At 39.4% G+C, this 23776-nt stretch overlaps 1 protein-coding gene and 2 long non-coding RNA genes across 4 annotated transcripts in view; 2 read left to right on the forward strand and 1 right to left on the reverse strand.

Moving 5' to 3' along the window:
- The window catches only part of LOC117939640 (transmembrane protein 163-like), an 18954-nt gene extending 4397 nt beyond the window's left edge, over positions 1 to 14557 (forward strand). Inside the window, exons 3-9 of one of the 2 annotated variants that reach the window (XR_004655637.1) lie at positions 2875 to 2918; positions 3024 to 3115; positions 6973 to 7069; positions 11246 to 11357; positions 11842 to 11983; positions 12766 to 13172; positions 13243 to 14557. Coding sequence is in view for 1 of the 2 variants with exons in the window: in XM_034865112.1 (XP_034721003.1) it covers positions 2875 to 2918; positions 3024 to 3115; positions 6973 to 7069; positions 11246 to 11357; positions 11842 to 11983; positions 12766 to 12826 (548 nt within the window). In the remaining variant the exon portion in view is untranslated. Of the gene's footprint in view, positions 1 to 2874; positions 2919 to 3023; positions 3116 to 6972; positions 7070 to 11245; positions 11358 to 11841; positions 11984 to 12765 lie in introns of both variants that reach the window. The other variant, XM_034865112.1, reaches the window with a different exon arrangement.
- Positions 14558 to 18261: 3704 nt separating this feature from the next.
- On the reverse strand, positions 18262 to 19411 carry LOC117939643. Its single transcript, XR_004655638.1, has 2 exons — positions 19318 to 19411; positions 18262 to 18359 (listed from the first exon to the last, which is right to left on the reverse strand). It is a non-coding gene; the product is annotated as an uncharacterized LOC117939643 (long non-coding RNA).
- Positions 19412 to 19537: 126 nt separating this feature from the next.
- Positions 19538 to 23776, forward strand: part of LOC117939645 — an 18903-nt gene continuing 14664 nt past the window's right edge. The window contains exons 1-2 of the long non-coding RNA XR_004655640.1: positions 19538 to 19711; positions 20787 to 20792. This is a non-coding gene — a long non-coding RNA (uncharacterized LOC117939645). The remainder of the gene's footprint in view (positions 19712 to 20786; positions 20793 to 23776) is intronic.

The raw sequence follows: 23776 nt of genomic DNA on the forward strand, positions 1-23776 counted from the left end.
CCCCCCCCCCCCCAACCAACCAACCACAGCCGACAATTTCAGTCTGAGGTGTTCTGTTCGGATCAAATAGAAGCCGATTTGTTAGCAGAGTTTGGGTTTATGTGACCCACAATGTCACATCCAGCAAATGTTTTGTGTTCTGCAATCCTTCCTCAAATAAAATGTGCAGAGTAGAACTAAGCTAAATAAATGAAAATGTAAAAGAGCCCTCGCTGCTGCTTTAATAACAAGGCTTATGCATTGCTATATAAGCACAGCGAGACAAACACCATTAGTCCACCAACTGTAAAAACAACCTTGACAGCAAAGGTTTTCACTTATATGCATAATGCAGCTCCAAAATCAGCCAATAAACAGGCAGAGCTGGGATGGTCTTTCATCTTCTGTGCTCCTGCTTCTCTTGTCAGATGTGACGAGGAGGGGGGGCAGAAAGATGAGAGCTGTGTGTGTGTGTGTGTGTGTGTGTTACCCTGATGCGATGCTGGAGCTTCGTCCCCACAGACACCCACCCAGCTTTCTTGAGAGCCAATTAGCCATTGCTGGGCTCAGCTTTGACGACTGCAGAGCCGCAGCAGCTTCATTTACACATAATTTCTTCTTTCTGCTCCTAATGAAGGAGCTAGGAGGAGAAAATGGAAGGAAAGAGGGGCTGAGGGAGGTGGAGCATACATTTTTGGATTGGGATCACCAGCTCATAATGTTATTGGCAGATCTGTGGGGTTTCCATTCCAAATGAGATGTTTCTTTTCCAAAATATTTTTATTGGAAAAATAAATTACAATACTTCACATATACAATTTACCCTCAAATGAGACCTTTGATAACTTGCATAACATTACATAAAAGCAATTGTTTTTCAGCTAGCTGAAGAATTTAAGTACAGACTGTCAATTCAGTACTTGAATGTACATTTCTGCTCACTCAATGATTGTAGATGGAGTTTCTATTTCAGCAATCAAACACAGAATTTGCATCCATTTCCCTTTTATACCTTTATGTGAGGCACTTTATAAAGTTTTATATTAGCACTGCCGTACGTTCTTGTGTTATACACACCTGTTCAGTTGGTATGTCCAAACCCTTCACATGTAAACAAAAGAAGTAACCCTAATGGCCTGCTACAGTTCCCTTGTTATTTCAACTCTGGCAGATGTGTGATGTGTGTCCCTCCTTCTCTGTTTACCTTAATTTGAACAACTGTCAAGTTTTATTTGCTTTATCACACGTCTGTTACCACAGTAAGAGCCGAGGCACCCACATTTCTTTTGACAAGAACAATATCTGCACCCTTGATGTTTTAAAGAATAGATCAGCCGTGTGATGTTCATCGTGGGATCTGCTTTCATTTCATATGCTTCTTACAGTATGCATGCACTATATTATGCACTATATGTACACTATGTGATGATTGATAGTTCAACTTCTGTTATTTAACATCTTTTTTCACTAGTCCTCTAACCATATGTCCCAGAAAACGAGGTCTTCACATGAATAGAAACATCTGGACATCATATTAAAGTCAAAATCAATCAAATTTTAACAGTTAACACCCAAATTGTACACATAGTGTTTTAGTTGTCTTTTTTGTTGCTTTTTAAACACCTTCTTTTTAAATTAAAGGACAAATGCAAAATGATTACTTTCATAGCAGGCGCGATGGGGGACGCTCGAGGTCCCTGCAACCCCTAAAAATGTTCTCCCATTTCACAAACTCAATTAAATATACATTTGAATCAAACATTTCTATGAATGAAATATAAATTGTAGTAACTTCAAGTCTTTTGATTGACTGCTCAGACCTTGTGCATCAGGGAGTGAAGTTTGGCTGTATCAGAGCACTTGCAAAGTTTGGATAATTAACTAACACTAACTACACATTAGCCGGGAGTAAAAAAAACAAAAACAAGTGTTTGCTCTGTGGGATGTTATGGATCAATTTGTGGTTTAGTTAAAACGAGCAAGGTGAGAAGTTGACTGATGAAGAAAAACATAGGTGACGATAATCTATCTGAATTTCACCTGCCAAAGCGCCATATTGGGGGAAAAAAACAGAATGGGGTTAATGTAGCATTACATGTGCTTTCTTTTAAGTGGTGCCGTTCTGTTGATAGTGATGGTTACATATATAACATGCACATATAGCACATAGAAACAAATGTATAAAACTGTATACAAAATTATTTCTATAACTCTGCATGGCTGCAAAGTGTTCCTGCAAGTCCAGCTTACATTGACTCAGGGAGAGTTAAAATGTTTGTTTAAATTTGAGCTTAAACCTTTAATTAAAGATTTGGATAAAGGACGATGAAGAAAATGGAGGGAATGGGGAGATAGTAGATGGAAGGAATTATAATTTTGCTATCCCTGCAGAAAGAAAAAGAAAAAGAGCGACTAAAGGGGAAGCATAGAGAAAGAGATACCACACAATGCTGTGTTTCTGCATGCAGGGCTGAGGCGAGTTTCTGGCCCCCAGTGAGTGTTGCTAAAAATAAACCTGAGAAGAGAAGAGAGGATTGCTCCCTTCTATCTATCCTTCTCCCTTTTGTCTCTCCTTCCTTCTCCTCTCATTGCCTGCCATTGCAGGTGTATGTGTGTGCAGAAGATTACACACAGTGTCTCTGGCGCAGTCTTTGTATTCAACACATCAACAGCTTATCATCATTTAGCCAAAACAGGCACATAATATGCCAATAACCAAATCGTTTCAGTCAACAAAATGCATCTCACTCGTTTCTTAATAACTACAACCACAATTCCTCACAATAATGCACCTTTGGACTTCATTACATATATGATCAATATAATATGTTTTGAAAGCACATTGTATCAGTGACTTGTTCAGTGTCTCTCTCTCACTCTCTGTTTTCTTTGCAGCTGTTTCCATCATGCGCCACAGTGCTTCAGCTTTTGGATTTGCTGTAAGTTGACTGTAAAGCCTCCACTTCACTAAAGCTACAATGGTTAACACTGTATGCTGTCATAAAGAGAATGTAAAACATCAGTTTTATGTTTTTACTCTGCAGTTTGATGCAACGCTGGATGTGTTATCCTCTGTCATTGTACTGTGGCGGTACAGCAATGCTGCAGCCGTCCACTCAGCACACCGTGAATACATGTAAGTACAATCACCGTTCACTCAGATCATATGACACCTGGTTCAAAATCAAAAATCCGTTTTGAGTCCAATCTTGAAAAATACCTTAAAAAGTCTCTCATTAAGTCAATTTGTGGCACAAACATCACTAAATTCTTTTGCTAAAAATAGGTAATGATATGATGGCTTGCACCAATGTAGCTAAAACATTCCTGTTTGGTGTTTTGAACACCTAGAGTTAAGATCTTTCCCTGGAAGAAATCCCTTAATTGTTTTAGTGTAATTTAGTTTTAACCACCCAAACGAAAGTGAACAAATATAATATGCATCTTGCAGTCAATCATTAATCATTAATGATTTTTTTTAAATCAATGCATTGGCAGACATACTGTCATTTTGATCTCTTGTTTTTGTATATTGTTATTTTTTTGGTCCTAAAATTAAATAAGGACACTTCTTGTTGATGCCTTGCAGTCGATTAAGCTTTTGTTAGCATGCCCAGATGGTTTAGTTCCATCTATGACCAAACAAACCCAGACGTGGTGAAGTGATGAAATGTGTGTGTGTGTGTGTGTGTGTGTGTGTGTGTGGTCTGCTTTGTCCTGTAGAGGAGTGTGTCAGATAAAGGGTCTCTTTAGCTTTGTCAGCCTTGGCCCACTGGGACCGATCACAGACAGGCGCCTCATGTCTTATCTGTACCTGACTAAGAATGGTGCGTGTGTGTGTGTGTGTGTGTGTGTGTGTGTGTGTGTGTGTGTGAAGATCAGGTGGGCCTGTTTAGTGGTCAGGGTTCTGGCACCAAGCAGGCAATTGAAAGAGAAAAAAAGAAACGCAAGTGAGAGGCAATTGTCTGTCATTTTATTTCCGTTCTGCTCTATTCTATGAGTTTTAACAGTACCACAGAAGATACATAATAAATGAATTAAATGATAACCTGCATCTGTTCCCGATCATTCAGTCCCAGCACGCACACACACACATGCACACACACAGCGAGGAGTGACTGCTAATTGCTGTGGAGACGACAGATGAGATCCTGTCCTCTGGAGATTAGGTAGTAACACAGAAAGAAAAAGACATTGATTCAAACATTGAATAAAATATCTGACATGTTGCAAACAATAAAATACCAGTTAGTGTAAACAGAAAGGTAAATTTCCCAATCAAGAAATAGTTGGGAAGTAACTCGGTCTATTACCACAAATAGTTGTTATCACATTTCTGTTGGTGTTCTGTGTGTGTTAGTAGTTGCTAACTGTTTTCACTTTTACAGTTCATGCTAAGATAAGCCAATCAACGGTGTTAGAGAGAGAAGATAGGTTTGTTTTGGAATCAAAAAGAAAAGAATAGTAAAAAGGTGACATAAAAAGTTGCAAATTCATTTTTCTGTTTGGCCCTGGTCTTTGACACTATTATAAAAGAGCAGCGGGTTTATAGAGCTACCGTGTTAGACTGACTTCTACAAGAGCTTGCTAGCTGACACTAATTAGCCCATATATGTTACTGAAAAGTAGAGCCCAACCGGTATATCGGCGGGCCGACATTATCGGCCAATATTAGGCATTTCCCCATCTATTGATATCGGCATTTATAATGGCCGATAATTTTGTATTTTTCTATATTCGTTAATCAGAAACATTTTTAATGCCAAATACATGATTCTGAATGACTATTCTATTTAAAAAAATTAAAACGGACGGTCAACCATGTTATGATCATTGGCATCGCATAGTTTGTCCACCAGAGGGCACTCCTCAACGTCCCCGTTCGCAACTCTCTGATTATGTGTTTTTGTTCAAAGGACATTTAAGTTTCATATCTTAAGTTTGTATTCTTATGCATTTTATTTATCAGAACTTTAATATATGTTGATGGTCTTCTTGATGGTTTTGAAATAGTATTGAGTAAAAGTTGACATATTCCAGTCTGTGATTATCCATCAACATACATTCCTTTAATTTTAGTCAAAATAATTCCTAATTTCTGCTTTTCTAACTCAAACATTAGGGATATTTTCCTATAAATGAGGTTTATTGACCATAAATTCCAAAATAACTGTAAAACTACAGTTAAAAAGTTAGTGTTACACAGTGTTGAAAACCTCAAAAAAAGGTAACAAACATTGAAAAAAAAGTCAAAAGTGTTAAAAGAGACAAAAACATAAAAAGTTAAAAACATTGATAAAAAGCGTCAACAAAAATTGAATGCAAATTTAATTTGTGAAAAGTGTTAAATCATCACATTGAAACATTCACACATTGTTTGTAATTTCTTTTGACAGCCAAGTTCAGGAAGCTGCTCAGCCAGTAATTGGCTTCACTTAGAGGCCAGACTTCCTCCTGGATCACAAACACACACACACACACACACACACACACACACACACACACACACACACACACACACACACACACAAACTGTATACACATATATATCCAAAAACGGTCTCAGAATTGGAAACTCAGAAAAGTGAGAATTACCTGCAAGCGCACACACATGGAGCCACAGTACTTAAGTAGATGTATGCACATATACCGCATACATGAACTAACACTCACATACTTAGTGTAGCATTGGGTTTCTGATCTGCACTTCTAGCTGTTTTGTGTTGGTTTGTTAGACAGCTAGTGAGAAAACTGACAACCAGGGTTTTGTGTCTGTCTGTGTTTGCTAAAGGAGGTATGGCTGAATAGTGATGGCCGGGTTACGTACCGGTTGCCAAGGTAACAAGCTTGAGATGTCAAAACAAGACAAATTAGGGAGTTTTGCACCCAAATGAAACACAGAGATCTTCTAAACAACAATTCCTTAATTCATATGGCAAAATGTTAGAATGAGATGTTGTTGTTGTGGCAGTATTTACATTAAAAAGTATTGACATCCAGATGTGATATGACGGTTGTATTACAACAAAATCTGTGTTTTTCAGAAAACCTTTACTTGTCTCTATGCTGTTTTGTTGTTTTTGTTGTGGAGCAACAGCATCTTCGAGATAAGGTGTCATGTTTACATCCACCTTGTGCAAGAAACAACAGGGGGCCTGTTAGTGTACCTGGCTTAGAATGGTGTCACCTGTGACGAGGAGGGGGGGCAGAAAGCCAAGAGCTGTGTGTGTGTGTGTGTGTGTGTGTGTGTGTGTGTGGGTGTCCTGCTGTGGACTTCCTAGAGTGATGTTGGGTGTTGCCTTGGTTACTTTATCCGGTCAAAACCCAAGACACAAAGTGTGGTTTGAGCGCAGCCTTTGCATGACAAGGGCATATGCTCCAGTTGTTTTTGTCTCCTTTGAGACGTTGTTAATTGGAAAAAGGTTTTTTAAAGGACATCTGCTGCTTCTAACTAAGTCTTCGCAGCTTTGCTCTGTACATCAGTGTAACACAGTTAACTGTGATTCAAAATGTATTTGGGGGTCACAGGAACATTTTAGTTCTAGCTATCTTTTTCTCAGCATAAGGTGTTTCTGGTGACACTGAATGGTGCTAAAGTACAGCAGTAGGTTACTGCTGACTGTCAGCAACACAGCTGGCAATACATGTACTTTGATAGACAGCCACCACTAGGGTTGGGTATTGTTTAATACCAGTGCTAAAGTAATACTTTTAAAAAGGTGCCGGTGCCAGAACCACCACTTTTTAAGAAAGTGGAAAAAAAGAAGGGTACTAAACAACAGTTGGCAACATTAAAGATTTTTTGTTAAGGCCATATGGTAAAAATTAAACGATTTAATAAAATAGTAATAACTATAAATCGTTGTCCTGATCACCCTGTCGGTTTGTATTCGTTGTAACAATGGCCCCGCTCTACCAGCACTGTAATGTGCATTTGTGTAATTAGTAATATACCCTTCACCACAGTTTTCCTCTGTCTCTTTTTTCCTGCAGAGCCTGTGTTATCTTGGGTGTGATTTTCGTCCTGTCCTCCTTGTGCATTATGGGTAAGGCCATCCATGACCTGGCCACCAAGCTGCTACCTGAAGTGGTAAGAATATGTCAACTAACAATACAAAGCCAGATTCAAACAGAGCTGCAAAGACTGGAGGAAAATGTAGATAATACTCGGATTACAGTTTATGACCACATGTTGTCCTATATGTCATCTTGCACTAAATATCAGTATGCATGACTCTGGTGCAGGGGTCAGAATTTGATTCAAACTGGAGATGGAGATTTTTGGAATAAAGCATCCACCATATGGGCCAGATTATGTTATCCATTTAACCCTAAACACATTAACATTCTGTAGCACACTGACAGCTGTATTAGTGTCAGCTGAACAGTCAAGCTGGGTCACTTAACAGTTTGTTCATCTCACTGGAGTCAGAGTGCAGAATTTAAGCCAAACGTTTGGTGTATAATCAGATCTTTTTTTCAGTGGAATTTGAGGCTATTTTTAATGTTTGGCCAGATAGTCACAAACACTTTGTCCAGCCAGGACTTGTCTGCTCTCCCTGCTGTAATACCACCAGTCAGCCAGAGACAAGGATTTCTCTCAGAATCCCCAAAATACCGTATTGACTTTGTGCCTTTGTCTAATGATTTCCTCTCAAAACCTGCATGTACTTCTTAGCATCCAAGACAAACACCATAACTGACATAACGTGCTGACATAACCTGGCTGATTCTGTGTTTCCATTTGAACTGGCAGTACATCTAATAAGATGGCCATCATGCTGTGCTGGTCACGTGATGGTTGGGGTTTCAGGCCCGACTAAGGCCTATCACTAAAGAGAAGCAGCTCTGTGTTGTTACTGAACAGTAACAACACAGAGCTGCACAGAGTTTGGGCTGTAGAAAAACCAAAAATCACGTCTGGACAATTAGGTTTAATTTAATTTTATATTTTGAGGCTGTGGGGGTGCATTAAATTATCTTATCAAACTGCTATATTGCTTTATTCATATTTAACTTTAATAGTATATTTCATATTCCTATTAAGTTAACTACAAGCAGATTCAGCACAAAGTGGACAATTTGTGAATTTGCGTCCACTCTGCTACAATTGTCACTTTTTTGTCTATTAGCATGAATTGTATTTGAAAGTTTGAAAATCACTTGCTGTAGTGATACATTAATTCTGTCATTCATTACCCAGTGTCCCATTCAAATGCAAAACAGGATTAGAAAGACTTATTTCCCACTATGTTTTTCAAACAAAAAGCTCCTGAATAGTTGGCTTAAATATTGTTTTGTTTTAATATGTATTTACACGGCCCTTTAAGAGTTATTTTTTATGCAGGGTGCACAATGGGTTATCCCAACTGACAATTTAAAGGTCAAAAGAGGCATAAATCCCTCTGAGCAACAGTTAAACAACAAGAGAAGATATCAGAAGTCATTGGGAAAAGAAACTGGAAGCTTAGCATCAAAACGTGTGCAGATTTTAATAGGAACAGCTCCCTGTTTGTGTCAAGTGCAAAATAACGCAGCCTATAACAAGCTGAAATGAACAGGCAACATGTTGCCTTTGCAAAGCTCTTCTTTAAAGAAAAAGAACTGCAAAAATAAAATAACCAAAAATTGCTCATATAACAATAAGCTAAAAATCAGATCAAATGTTATTTTTGTCTCACACTAAGCAATATATTTTGGAGAAATATTTGCCTCAATACAAACTGCACTGGAAACAAAAGAAATGATTGTCCAGTAGCTTTGTTTTTTCACAAAAACATGATTTTCAGCATCTACATTCAATTAGGTCTGTTTTTCTTCTGTGTGTATGTATATGATTGTGTGTGTGACCGAGGTGTAACAGTGTTGCTGCTGCTGGATGAAGAATGTCACTAATCTCAGCTGTATAGACTCAGGAGCTTTCAAATCTCCTGAAATAGTTTTATTACCCTGTTGCCAGGCAATAGTCATCCCTGTAGAAATGCAGTCGAGGACCTTAACTTAATGATGATGATGATGAGTAAATATGGAAACATTTTGCTTTGGTTAGCTGAATTACTGTTGAGAGATTATTCAGGCCCTTCACTCCCTCTTTCTACTTTAGCTCTATGATCTAATCCCCACTGGTGTAGTTTTCAAAATAGAAAAATAATTGTTGACATGTGTTTTAGCCTCAAATGCATGATCATACCCATTATAGAATAAGCTGTATCTAGTTATCTTACTGCTAAAAACAGTTTCAAGACTCTCAAAGGAGCTAATCACAGAGTACAGGATCTTAAAAGTTGGATATCTGAGCTGTATCACACCGCATGACACAAGTAAAACTTATCCCATAGAAAAAGTACTGTGAGAGTGGCGAGGCAGACAGATTGTTTTTGTTTTTTTTCTGAGTCAACCTGCTTCTCTTCAGTCACACAGTCGGGTTCTACCAGACTGCTTTCTGGTGCATCACAGTTTGAGTTATATATAGCTTGTGTATGTACAGCCCTCCACAGTAGGCAGATGCTGGAAATAAGGTTACTTTTCAAAGCATCCCTCTCTTCCTCCTCATTATGAAATGTTAATGAGCAGCTGCTTAGGTATTAGAGAGAGAGAGAGAGAGAGAGAGAGAGAGAAGGATGTTTTTTTTTTTTTTACACCTGACTGTTCCTGCTCTGATAGTTCTCTGAGCCTAATTAATGTCAGTTAGCCACCAAAACAAAGTTGTAGTCTTCATGCTCATCAAACTAAAGACCTGCAGACTACTGCTTGGTAAACTTTCAGACCAGGTAATACCACTGGAATTAAACCTGTTTTCTTTCACATTATTATCATAAACATTTTTAAACCCATTTCTCCACATCCAATCATCATCGTACATGATACAGTTGTTGGCCTACCTGACTTATCAGAACAGTTGGCCCTGTTTTGATATTCTACAAGAATCTCTGGAAGTCAAATGTAAATGTCAAGCACTGTGTTCACATTCTGTGCACGGTCGGTCTGTCGTGAAATCTCTCTTGTGTGTTGTGTGAATGTTGATTTAAAGTTCACTGGGGGATTCCCCATAAAGGTACACATATACCGTAGAATATGGAGTACTTTAAGCTGCAAAATACTAACAGCGTATCTAATAGTTATCAGAACACAGCAGCAATATCATTTGACACAGCCTTCAATTTATTCTAGAAATTAAGATTTTAAATGGTGGTAAATTAGGAATAAGTCCCATTTGCAAAATGTGTGTGTATGTCTATATTTGTTGGAATTGATGATTTGTCCTTTGATGCTGAAGAATGTGTTTGAGGATAATACACTATGTACACAGCACTGACTCAGGTCTATGCAGCATGCTGTTGGAACAATGCTGAGGCTTTCTGTTTTCTCTCCATCTCGTCTTTGATGTCTGTGAGCTCGCCAAAGTAGCTTTACATGGCTCCAAGGCCATGGTGCAATATTAATGCTGCCGCAGAGGCACTGGGTGCTCCACAGCCCCTCTTTCTCTTTTCTCATCCCTCGCGCCCTCTTCTCCATCAGTCCTTGTTTTGAGCATTTACATTTTTGGCATTTAGCTGACTCTGTTTCTGGTGAGTCTCAAAACAGCCGCATAAAGAAAGTCTTTTTAAAATTCTTTTAAACCAAAATGACACGTAAGGACAAGGCAGAGCATCCGATGAGACATAGATAATTGTCAGGAAAGGTATTAAAAGAAAGAGCTAGGTGAAGCAAAGGGAAACATTTCTGGGTATTAAATGATTGAATGGTAGAGAGGGGAGGTAATGTGATTCAGTGGAGATGTAGTGGATGATCATATTAGTGTCTCTGTTGTTTTGAACAATAAAACCAGCTTAATTAGCTGGGATGATAGCTGACAGAAAGGTTGTAGGTTTGGTTTAAGAGAAGATACCACGATTGTTGTGTTGTGTCGTGACGTGTTGTGTTGGTTACACTTTTTAACTCTGGATTCAATGAGTAAAGGCATAGCCCTGTTAGAGCTGGAAACATCTCTTTCATTAGTAAGGTTACAAAATATTTGAAATGTTATAAAAATAATTCATATTTTTAGTCCACTAACTCACAAACTACATAGAATCCCGTTAAGTTAATTTGATACTGAATGATGGATGAGATTTTGCATTTTTACTGAAAAGAACATTGTTCTTTAGTATAAAATCTAATTGAAACTGTAAAAGTTTCTCACAGTTTCATTTGGATCAACCAGTAGTGCACCTGAAGGACATGAAAACAAACCACGATTCCCACTTTCTCTGTGTGTCTGTGTCAGGATGACTTCCTGTTCAGTGTTTCCATCGTCAGCGGCTTGGTGTGCATCACCCTAGCTGTGATCAAGTTTATGCTTGGCAAAGTGCTCACGAGCCGGGCCCTCATCACCGATGGTAGGTGCGCACACACACATGCTCAAACACCCCTGATATCAGTCTGTCCACTCATATATTTCTAGGAAAGTTTTTTTACTTATGAAATGCTGTCCTTTTCCTAGTAACAGCATCACAGTGTGACTTCTATGTTAATATTGTGTTTGCACAAACACGCTCACGTGTCTGGAACACTCTGGTGTCTTACTCGGGCTTACATTCCTCCCATGGAGTAGCAGATACAGTACTTGTGGTAATGCAGTTAGTCACCTAAACAGAGCCTGTTAAATTTTGGTTTAACCAGATTCATTTTGAATATCTATCAGATATTGGAGGCATTTCAAGAATTTGTAATAGCACAAGACACTTTGTATACGTTAAGAGGCCACTGTAGGCAATACCACATGTCCATGGAGTCTTTCCGAGGGAAGCCCAAACACAACGTAAGCTGAATTTCAACACTTAGCCAACAAAACCCTCACCAGCTGACTTTTTTTTTCTCCAGGATTCAATTCGCTGGTGGGGGGAGTCATGGGGTTCTCCATCCTCATCAGTGCTGAAGTGTTCAAGCATGAACCCCAGGTGTGGTACCTTGACGGGACAATAGGCGTCCTCATAGGTCTTATCATCCTCGCCTATGGAGTCAAGTAAGTGATTACTAGAAGTTATTAGAGGCGTGGCTTATTCGGATAACAGACAACAATATGTACAGATTGGTTTTAGTAAATCTGAATGTAGTACGTAAGATGTTTTGTTCTGGAGATGATTTAAAGAAATCTACTCATAGTTACAGTAATAGTAGTGGTGTTTATTTTGGCCTAAGTATTTGAATCATAAACTCACAAAAAACTATTATTCTGCTTAATTTTTAATGTAATGACATATATATGTATATTTCCATTGATAAAAGAACACATCATGGCAAAGCTTTATTTGTTGATTTCTCCAGGGCTCATGATTTTGTTGATCACAAGGTATTATTATAGCACATTTTTATTTGTTGATACCACAAAGTTCAATATTAGCCCCTCTTCTGTTTTCCTTTTTTTATAAAAAAACTTTAGAAACAATCACTGACCTCCAGACTGCCGCCCACAAACAGCAGTTTAGCATTTACCTAATTCAAAGGAACCCTAAAGGCATGCACCAGCTAAAGCATACCTTTATCCATAAATTATGCACAGTGTGTACAAACATTACTCTTCAAATAAGTAGGCTTCCGTTTTTCAGTTTTATCTTTGCTGCTGATGCAGTCAGATTTTCTGCCTTGATGAATGTGTTTGTCCGTGTGTAGTGTCTCAATAAGTCAGAATGGAATACAAACATTTATATATATATATATATATATATATATATATATATATATATATATATTTTAGGGGATCAAAGTGTTTGCATCCACTCTGTTTTTCCTTCTCTTCTGCTGCAGGCTGCTGCTTGACATGGTCCCCCGGGTCCGTCAAACCAGGAACTACGAGCGTTTTGAGTGACAGACCACAGAGGAAAGAAAGAGGGAGAATACGAGGGTTTGGGAGGGATGGAAAGAGGGCTGACCAACTGACTGACTGACTGACAGGGCAAGGACGGGGGTTACAGTTCCCACAGTATCAGACGGTCAAATTCAGTCCAGGGGGGCCAGCGGAGGCTCCAGTGTCTATACAGTCCTCCCATTCAAAGACTTGAACTGTGTATCCAGGCTGATGACAATGCGGGTGGATATAATTCTTGGCGCCTTTTTAAGTGTGTTAAAATTTGGTGTACATATTATATATTTATGTGTCTTTAACAGTGAATGGGGCAGTGTGTTCTTTCATCCCTCCGTATTTAAACAAGAGAGTTCAAAAGATAGAGGGAGTTAACTGTGAAGGGGAGTTGAGCTTATTTAAAGGTTTTGACTCAGTTGTAGTAGAGACTGAGACGAGCTTGGACTGCAGGAGACATATATGGACCCAGAGACTCCATAACTCCTTAGAAGCAACATATTTTTGTACAGCAGCTTGATGTACAGTTCCTCAGTTACAGCCCATTGCCCTGTCAAAACACAGCAGTTTATTTTCCCGCGGGGTTGCCAGAGGCCTTTGCTCAGCTGTGCTATAAAATGTTGCAGTGTGGCAGGTCACACTGATTGATGTAGCTGATGTAGCAGTGCAGGATGAATGGTGCTTTACCTTTTATATCAACAGAGAGGATATATTAATACAAGGCCCATTTGGCATGGGGAGCAGGAATATAAGCACACACACACACACACACACACACACACACAAACACACAAACACACACACACACGCACACACATAGGATCAGTAACACGTGAGTTGCTGTTTGTAATATTTATCTAGACTGTTGTGGCGGGAGCAGAAGCCTGGAGTGAGCACAGTCTCAGCAAACTAATGCCAGCGCCAGCTTACAATCCTGGAGGATAGAAAGCCTGTTTTTGGCCTCCATTCACTAAGAGTCATGACCTGACTCGGCGTCCAATTTACTGAACATGTAGCAAAAATAGCAAAAGCTAGCTGAGCAACTGAGCTTCTGCTATTTTCCTTCTCCTTATAAAGGTATGAGAAATATTTTAATTTAAACCAAATTTGTCTTAAACAATGTGGACTGATGAGTGAACTTTATTGAAAAGTAAAGAGGAAAGGCAATCAGTTGTTGTGTGTATGTACCCTCATTTCATATTACACAATAACTATATGAGCAAGAAAGAAGGAAATCAGCATTACAGTGACTTAAGGAAAGAAAAGGAGAGAAAGGAGTGATTGTGAAGGACGTGGAGTAAAAAGGGGCAGGCAGACACAGGTTGAACTCGCTGCACTGATCATGGCTTAAGGTTGCCACCTTTTTGTTTTGAAGTTGAAGTGACAAACCCAAGAATGTAACTTGCACATGCATAACTTGCACCATCTACTGACCAGAAGATGTACATGTCACACACGTTAATATGTTTGAATGTGCATGTAATACAGACAAAGCTCTGCACCGAAGTCTTAAGACACTTTAGGTGAGAGCAAAGCTTTTTAAATACATAAGACAAAAGAAAATGTTTATTCCTGAACCCTGTCAGCACTCAGTTTATAAAAGATACAATTTTTTGGTCATGGGTCATCGTCAGGCTTCAAATTTACAATATCAAACAACTTTAGACCAATGCGAAAGGCTGCACGAGCTAATACAAAGAGGAGCTAGATCTCAAACAGCTGTGAGAGTTACCACATCAAAATATAAAAAAACATCCTTAAAATTAGACAAACATATGTTGAGATCTACAGAATCCTAAAAAATAAGGAAAAAGGAAAAAGAGTCTTGGAGACAGAGCTGACATGCTCATCAGTTGATCTGGTTCACCTGGGCTCCCAGGCTTAACGAGCTGGTCCAGGTGTTCACTTGCACTCGGCATCATGTCTTCTTTTGGACCTGTCACACCTCCACAGCAAGTAACCATACATGCATTTATACATACATGTATTTCATTGCTGATATTATCAAGTCCCATATCCTGTTTCTTTGATCTAAAGCTGAAGGGGGTAGTTTCTCTCGCCCCCATGAGGAATTCTAAGTAATGACAACAACAATGTCGGCTATCCACTTGACTCAAGCCTCCGGGTGATCAACCACCTTTTTTTAACAACCAATTGAATTGAATTCAATTTTATGTATATAGCTCAAAGTCCCAACCAATGTTTCTTTTTCATTTAAGCATGACTGAGATTGTGAGGAAAAACAATATGGTCTGGTTCCAGGGCATAAGTACTCCCCATATGTCTACAATATATAAAGACCAGGATTGAGATTAATTATTGGAATCTGTTAGTTTGGGAGCTTGGCCTTTGTGTCTTTCCTTGTGTCCAGCATGACACATGTCCCAGCACATATGAGGATTTGGTTCTTGGGTTTGTAACATAGTATGCCTAGTGTCATAAAAAATAGTTTGGTGCCTTTCCTCTTGTCTTGATACCTGATGAAGGACCATGACCCAAACGTATCCTAACGAGCTGACAGTATTCAGAATGGTTTCAATATTAAATAGTTTCTATTTCAATTTAATATCATACTGTGAATGATTCCACTTTCCAGCCATTTCAGTACTGATAGTTAGTTATTGATGGGAGACTTCTGCAGAGCTACTCAGACTGACTGACTGACTGGGAAATGCGGGAATCCACTACTGGCCAGAGTACACTGAAAGACTGAAACTGGATCTGTCAAATGTTGCTTTGGATTTATCCCTATTTCTGTTTTTGTTTGGGATGCCTGGTGGTGGTAACACTGAACACCATGATGGCTTCCCATCAGTGAAACTGGCTCCAACACACACACTGACACACAGACTGCAGTGATGGTTTTGAAAAGACAAGTCAACATTGATCTTGGTCTCTCTTATCTGGAATGGCTGTTTGTTTTGGTATTTATGAGGGAAGTCTTAACTTTTCTGGCGAATTAAGTATGTTGACTTGTGGAGTAATAACAGTAGTGACGCTGGTTGATGGTAATCATTAACTAAACATCGTAGGACTTGTTAGACGTGTGTCTCTGCTCACACTGGGGGGCTCAAGCTGCCCCCTCGGCCTGTGTTGCTCTACTCTCTTGGTCCGATGTAAATACTGAATCTGTATCGCTGTGATGTAAAACCGATATTAAACCAGAGTCTGAGCCTTTTGTCACAGAAAAAAGGTTTATTTAAAAATAAAGTTATATCCCTCTTACTCGTCAAGGACCGTGAAAACAAAACAAGAATGTTGTCATTGCATTATTTAGCTATCGCCACTCTTTCAGGCTTCAGATTGTTGAGTCAGTAATTTCTCTCAGTGAGCTATTCGTAATTAATCAATTAAGTTATCAACAAATGTATTAATTCATCAAACAATTAACAGACCAACTAGCAAATAATCAATCAACCAATTAATCAATCAATTGTATTTATCACAGGAAATCAATCAGGCTTCAAGGACAAAGTGTGGAAAACAAACAATAGAACAAAAACTTGACATGTGTGTCTCAGGGTTAGCTCACTGAGATAAGAGACTGACTCAACACTCTGGGGTTGCAGGATCAAATCCCACATTTGACTTGATGGTTTTTAACTTCTCGTCTCTTAAATGTGAAAAACACATACAACTTCCAACCAATGTAGAGTATCAGATCAGATAGCTCAGTGTTATGGAACGGTGGTTAGAGGACATACAGGTCATGGGTTCAATCCCCACATTGGTCTGGGGTTTGTAGCCTACATTTCACAGAAAGTTTCTTTCTTTCCTGAACCCCCAATGGTTCGTCTTAAATGCGCACTGTAACTGCTGGAGGTGGCGGCAGAGGTGGCGGCGGAGTCGAATGTGCAACGGCCCTTCACCCAGGAGACCGGGGTTCACATCCGGCAGCGAAGTACATTTGTTGAATGGAGGGGTGCCCCACCCTCAACCTACATGCCGCCCCGAAGGGGCGGCATGTAGGTACTGACACCTGCCGCCCCTTCGGGGCGGCAGGTGTCAGTTAAGACAGTTGGGGAATCCTGGTGGCAGTCAGGGAGTAGCTAAGTACTCCGACTGCCCCAAAGAGATTCCCCAAGTGTCTTCACCCCTATGCCGCCCCGAAGGGGCGGCATAGGGGTATGCGGGTACGCACAACCCCGAAGGGGTTGTGCGTACCTTACCTTTTGCCAAACGGAACAAAAAGTTTTTTCTCTAAGTGTCATAAGGACACTTCTGGACTTTCACCCAGTAGACCAAGGTTTGCATCCTACATGTCATGATTAAGTACTTCCCTATTCCCAGCTGTCTTCTGCATCTTTAAGGAGACTCGGACAGCTGAGATTTGGGATAGTATTTTCCATGAAACACAGGACACCAACCTTGTCTCCTGAGAGAATTGGCTCAACATGTTCCTTATCATAAAGTGCACCTCCTGAGTTTTGAACTCACGGCCTTGTGCTCTTCCAACCAGCGTTCCATCACACCGAGCTATCTGATCTGATACTTTACTCGGTTGGAAGTTGTATTTGATTATTTGATCCTTCAACCACAGATGTTTCAGTCAGTCTCTTATCTCAGTGAGCTAATCCTGAAACTGGCCTTTCATGTTTCCATTCTATTATTTGTTCATACTTTGTACTGGCAAACTAACTGATTTCATGTGACAAATACAATTTATTAACTAATTGGTTCATCTGCTAATTGATATGTAAATCGGTTCATTAATGTATTCATTTATTTGTTAATTGGTGGATTATTTAATTGATTAGGAATAACTCACTAAAATAAATTACTGACTCAATCTGAGATTGAAGGATTGAATCCCACTTTTGCCTTGACAGTTATTTATTTCTCTCCCCTGTAGTTAGAACAATAAATACATCTTCCTTTACAAGCTTTGCATGTGGCTCAACAATATTACGTTGGAAAAGGTCATGGTATAGTGTATCAAAAACAATTCCAAAAAGTTACAGAGCATGACACAGTACGGGAGAAGTGGACCAAGAGGGTTGAGGACATCCAACAGAAGGTGCAGGAGGTGCTCAGTCAGTGCCGAGACAACTCGTCCTGTACATGGACCCGCAGAGAGGATGCCCGGGAACAAGCTGTACTCTTAACCAATGAAAAATGACAAAATATGTTATAATATAGAACTATATATATTTCTAAATAAAACCAAAGCAAGGTTTTCATTTGTACACTTATTGAGCTGCACCTGATATTCTTAGGCCACCAGTTAAGTTATTTGTGTGTTGAAAAAAAGTCTTGAAAAATTATAGTATAGCATATCAAAAAACGTCAGGGTACAGTTGGAAAAAAAGTCAGTATGGGATGTCAAATTTTTTTTATGGGTGAAAAACTAATTGTTGGCATGTGTAAAAACACTTTTCTATGACTTTTTTCAGATATGTTTTGACACAATACTACTAATATTACTTTTTTAATTACATTTTTTTATGACAAACCATACTGTGAGTATACTGAGTACGGTATGAAGAAGGCATGAATGGAGTGAAGGAACTTCTCAGTTGTGGTCCAGAAACTCTGCACTCATCTGGGGAGAAAACAAGAGAAAGCAAGAGTTTACTGGATTGTTCTGCTTCGATACATTTGTGTCCATATCTTTTCCTTAAGGCCAAAGCCCACATACAACAATCTGTCACCCTCACATTTCTCCCAAATAAAATGACAGACAGAATAAGTTGTTATGTTTTGTGATCTTCAGTTTATTCCAACACCACGGACGGGGCAGGCCACAAAAATGTCCAATTTAAAAGCCATCTGAGTGGAGAAGAAGGAACCAGCTGAATGTTCTCAGAGATGACAACCAACAACAGCACTACGGACCTCTTGATGCAGTAACTCCAGCCTCAGTCCACTCCTTGTGAAGCTCCCCCACACATTTGAATGGCCTTTTCCTGACAACCCTCTCCAGGCTACGGTCCCTGCTGCTTGGGCATCTTCTTCTACCACACTTTTCCCTTCCATTTAACTTTCTATCAATGTGCCTTGATGCTGCACTTGGAGAACATCCAACTTCCTTTGCAGTTACCTTTTGAGGCTTTCCCTCCTTGTGGAGGGTGTCAATGATGGTTTTCTGCACAACTGTCAGGCCAGCAGTCTTCTCCATGATTGTGAATTCCACTGAACCAGAATGAGAGACCACTATAAGGCTCAGGAACCCTTTGCAGGTGTTTTGGATTAATTAGCTGATTAGAGTGTGAGACTTTGAGCTTACAATTCTGAACTTTTGCACCATATGCTAATTTTTTGTGTTTCACCTGTAGTCTTACTATACTTCTTCAGCATAAGCAACACAACCTGGGCCTAACACACACTTAACCACTGACCTAGTAACACAACCGTGTGATTACTCGATTTATAAGATTTATTTCATAATGCTGTGGACCTAACTTTACAGTCAACGCCGTGGACTCAGGACTCTGTGTGATCACCCTTTCCAATGAACTGAATCCTTCTACCCAGCAGCTGTCAGAGGAGACATGTCCTACCTCAGAGCTCCAGCACAAAGGAGATGTTCTTTCAGTTGTTCTAGAAGCTTCCTCCTCGTCCCAGATGACAGCCATCGAGGCCGCATATCTACAGGTGTGTGACAAATAAAAGCACCAGGTCAACCCGGTGAATGTGACCACGGGGTCGTTTGTTTGTTCTCCCCATAGACCGTGAATGATATACAGTCTATAGTTCTCACCATAGATGTCTCCGGTTCGCCCCAAACAGCCAAAGTACCAACAGTCCAGACGTTAGCATTTAAGCTAGCTGTGAGTTAGCAACGGGACACAGGAACCGTGTGTTTGTCTGTCAGTGCTGTGGCGAGTAGCTAGTGCCACGGATGGTTATTGCCTAAGGAAGGAGACTGCTGTGTGGCGTGTAGTCCAACCTCAAGTCCTCCGTTCATCTTTATGTAGATGATTCCATAGATGTATCCGCTTAAGTTGCTAACGCTACATGTTCAGAGGGCGCAGAGTCGTCTTTGGGTCAGTTTGAAGTCGGGTGGGGGGGTCTGGAGAGTCAGTGCCACCTGACGGTCACCATCAGATCCCTCTCATTTATCATCATCAAGCTTGGTCATTGATAAAGGCATAGCAAAAGTGGGGAAAGGACAAAAAAAAATACATAAAACATTTTAAGTCTAGTAGTTTATGTATGTTCTGTCCAAGATTTCAACTGATTTAATATATTTAATTGTTTGATGACCAAATTGCACAAATGTCAAACATTTTTGTGGTTGGCTGACAAGTAACCAGCAAAGTTAAATGGTTTTAAAAGTTTGGTCATCCTTTACAAACAATTCTGTGGCACTGACTAACACTATTTAAATAAATGCAATGTGTGTGTTGAGGGATGCATGAAGCTGAGGGCGGAGGAGAGCAATATTAAGTGATGGAGGGTGGGCCTAGTACCGGAAAGAACTTGATTCTGCTTTCACCCTCTGGATTTGATACTTCAACCGCAGATTGTTGAGTCAGTAGTTCAGTGATTCTTCAGTACATCTTGGAAGCTTGGCGGGAAAGCTGTAGGTTACACCTTAATTAGACTAGCACACTTTACTTCACGACTGACTATTTCAAAATACTGTAATTAAAACCTTAGTATTTAAGTCTTCAATAGCGCACTGTTCTCTACAGCTTTGTATTTCAGTGTATTTTTGTATAATATCACCCTTTTCAAATTTAGTGCAAATACAGTAAATACAATCTAGGTTCACTAAAACAGTTCCCATGTTACAAAACAATGATGTTCAGTGTCAGAATCTAGTTGTTGTGCCAATAAGTATTCATACTCAAACCTTAAAATAAATAAATATATAAAATAAAAAGACACACATACACACTGCAGTGATGGTTTTGGACAACAGACATGTCAACATTGATCTTGATATTGTGTTGACTTGTGGAGTAATAACAGTAGTGACGCTGGTTGATGGTAATCATTAACTAAACATCGTAGGACTTGTTAGACGTGTGTCTCTGCTCACACTGGGGGGCTCGAGCTGCCCCCTCGGCCTGTGTTGCTGCACTCTCTTGGTCCGATGTAAATACTGTGATGTAAAACCGATATTAAACCAGAGTGTGAGCCTTTTGTCACAGAAAAAATGTTTATTTAAAAATAAAGTTATATCCCTCTTACTCGTCAAGGACCGTGAAAACAAAACAAGAATGTAATTGCGTTATTCACCTTTCGCCGCTTGGACCACAATGATCACAACTCTGGTGATTCAGACACTGGATGCTAACTGACAGATTCAAAAATAAGCATTGATACATGTTTGTATGTAGCTGGTCTAGTATTCGTTTTGTTTTTTTACAATAGAGACATTCAATGCTGAGGTTAACAAAGACAGATACGGTGAAGAAACCATTTTGTTCTTTTGAAACCAAACAGTTGATAATCTGATGGACAGCATGCTCAGAACAAGCCTGACAGAAAGATACAAAAGGCTTTACTGCAACAGAACAGGTTTGAAAGACTTGTTTTTTATAAAAAATAACTGAAGTAAAGTTTCACTATTGTACACGTGTTTGACATGTACAAGGATAAGAGGTGATATTCTACATTTCTGTTATTGTCTTCAAATCCCACAGACAGGTAGGGAAGTAAAAGTACTGAGAGACGGACTAACACATTGTTGGTCTTGGTCCACACATGGGACGTTTTGAAAATAACACCACTGTAGAATATCACAAGCCTTACCCTGGAAATGAAAGGATAACACCACTGTTGTTTCTTTCTTTCTATATCACTGCTGCGAAGAGTTGGAACCCACTGCAGGAAGTCACTGCTGAGAGTAATCACGTTAAGGTAATAAAATCAGAGTGCTGCATTAATCGGATTACTCACCAGGTTATACATGGTTTTAAGTCATGTAGCAAACTCATTTGTAATTGATTAACTAGGAAAAGGATATCAAATTAAGTGTTTACATGGATGTTTCTGAAATCAAATTAGTGATGGGAGATAATGGTAATCCAATTACTATAAACATCACTGATAGGCCACTGGCATTTTCAGGAACGGCTGGTAAACGTATGCTGAAGTGAACCAACACTGGTATTATCCTTTTCTTCATATTTATATATAAAAAATTCTTTGAGTGGCCAATCAGTTAACCTTCCAGACCTAAGCAACTCAATGGAACAATTCAATTAACTGATTTTAATTGTAATAAATTAAAGTTAGATACATAATTAAAATGATTTCAATTTAAGCAGAAGATAAATCTGATTCAGAAAAGAAAAAAAAGTTTAAATTTGGGAGTGAAAGCTGTACCACGAGTGATAAGCTGCGATTTATCAGCCGACAGCTCGCCGATAATTCAACACAAGCAGAACCCAAAGTTGAATCATGAAAAAGGCACATCATGTTTTTTGAAAAACTAAATTGGCAGCACATCACTGGACCAGTTTACAAAAGTAAAAAAACAACATAAAAACAGTCTGAGCCGACACTGAAAGTACAGGTGGTGTAGTGTAGCTGGACGGTGCCGTTCAGTCTGGATTTACACGTGTGCAAACAGAAAAACTGAGATTGGAAATCAAAGCACAAAGTGTATGAGGCTTTCACGGAGAAACGAGTCCCCTGCTGTCACTCTTTAACCACACAGTGACTATGAAAAGATTTACACAAGTCTTATTCTACAGTTAAGTTTTTCAAAACTAAAGATTTCAGTTTAAAACCAATCCTGATGCAAGTTTTTAGCTTTTTAAAGAAATAATATGGTAGGACAATTTCTATAAAAATGCAAAGTCAATCATGAAGTGACCAGTGAGACTCGAATCTAGAAGGTCTTTTTCACATCACTGCTGAGAGCTGAACAGAGGCAGACAACGCCTCCCGGTCACACACTCGAAGACAAACAAGCTTATTTTTTTATTTTTTATAAATTACTATCCATAAATAAAAATCTATAAAAAAGGAGAGAAAATAAAAGAGACACCCCTCCTATAAATTAAAAACAAAGATTTCCAGCAAACACAGAGATAAAGATCTGTATACAAAATAAATAAAAAAGAAAACCTTTAAAACCCATATGAACAATATACAGTGTTACTAATATCTTGTTAAACCTCTGCAAATGGATTGGCGTAGTGCATTTTCATCACAAACTACAAATTTTATTTTTATCTCAATTTTTATCTTTGCAACTCTGCAGGCAAATTAAGATCCTAACAATTATCGATATGAATGAGGAGATGCGAGGTTTTGCGGTGCAGGAATCCTTCGTTGGCATGTTTTTGCTGCTTACAGTTTGCTTGAAAGGATTTACAGCTTTTATCTGGCAAGAAGTAAGAGGAGTGTGGATCTGTGTTCTTGTATTGTAACAGTTTGTGTAGACAGGACAAACATCTCGGTAAGGTTCCTCTTTGGAAAGGGTGTTGTGAAGGCTTCCTCGTCTCGGCTGCGGTGTGTCTCGGTGTTCCCACTGCTACCAACGACGGTTTATCATCTACGACACAACGTCACAACATCCTACAACACGGCCACTCTGTACACGACCGCTTCAGCCACAGGGAACGACCCTCGCCCCTGCCTCATCCTCCCCTCTTAGTGTGTGCGTAGTACCGGATGGCATGCTGCTGCAACAGGAACAAAAACCGTTTTTACGCTCCCCTAATGGCCGTGTGTAGAACACACACACACACTACATCCTTCTTTTGATAAAACTCATTTAAAACAAGTGTGCAATTTAAAAGTGAATGTATGACAATCAAGGGGCAGACCATGCCAGTGACTGATTCACAACTGGATGTTTCAGTCTTTAAAGAAATAAAGAGAACTGCCTCTAAGTCTAGGGTATGGGTCCGGAAAACTTCCAGAATAAAAATCTAGATCTCTACGTTACATGTCCTTTCTCATCTTGGTGGTCCAGAAACAGGAACAAGTTGGTTACAGTGTAAAACTGGGTTCTTCTTTAGCCGCCGTGTATTAGCATGTGTGTGTTTGTTTGTG

The sequence above is a fragment of the Etheostoma cragini genome, chromosome 24 (assembly GCF_013103735.1).
Source record: "Etheostoma cragini isolate CJK2018 chromosome 24, CSU_Ecrag_1.0, whole genome shotgun sequence".
In the NCBI taxonomy this organism is placed as follows: Eukaryota; Metazoa; Chordata; class Actinopteri; order Perciformes; family Percidae; genus Etheostoma; species Etheostoma cragini.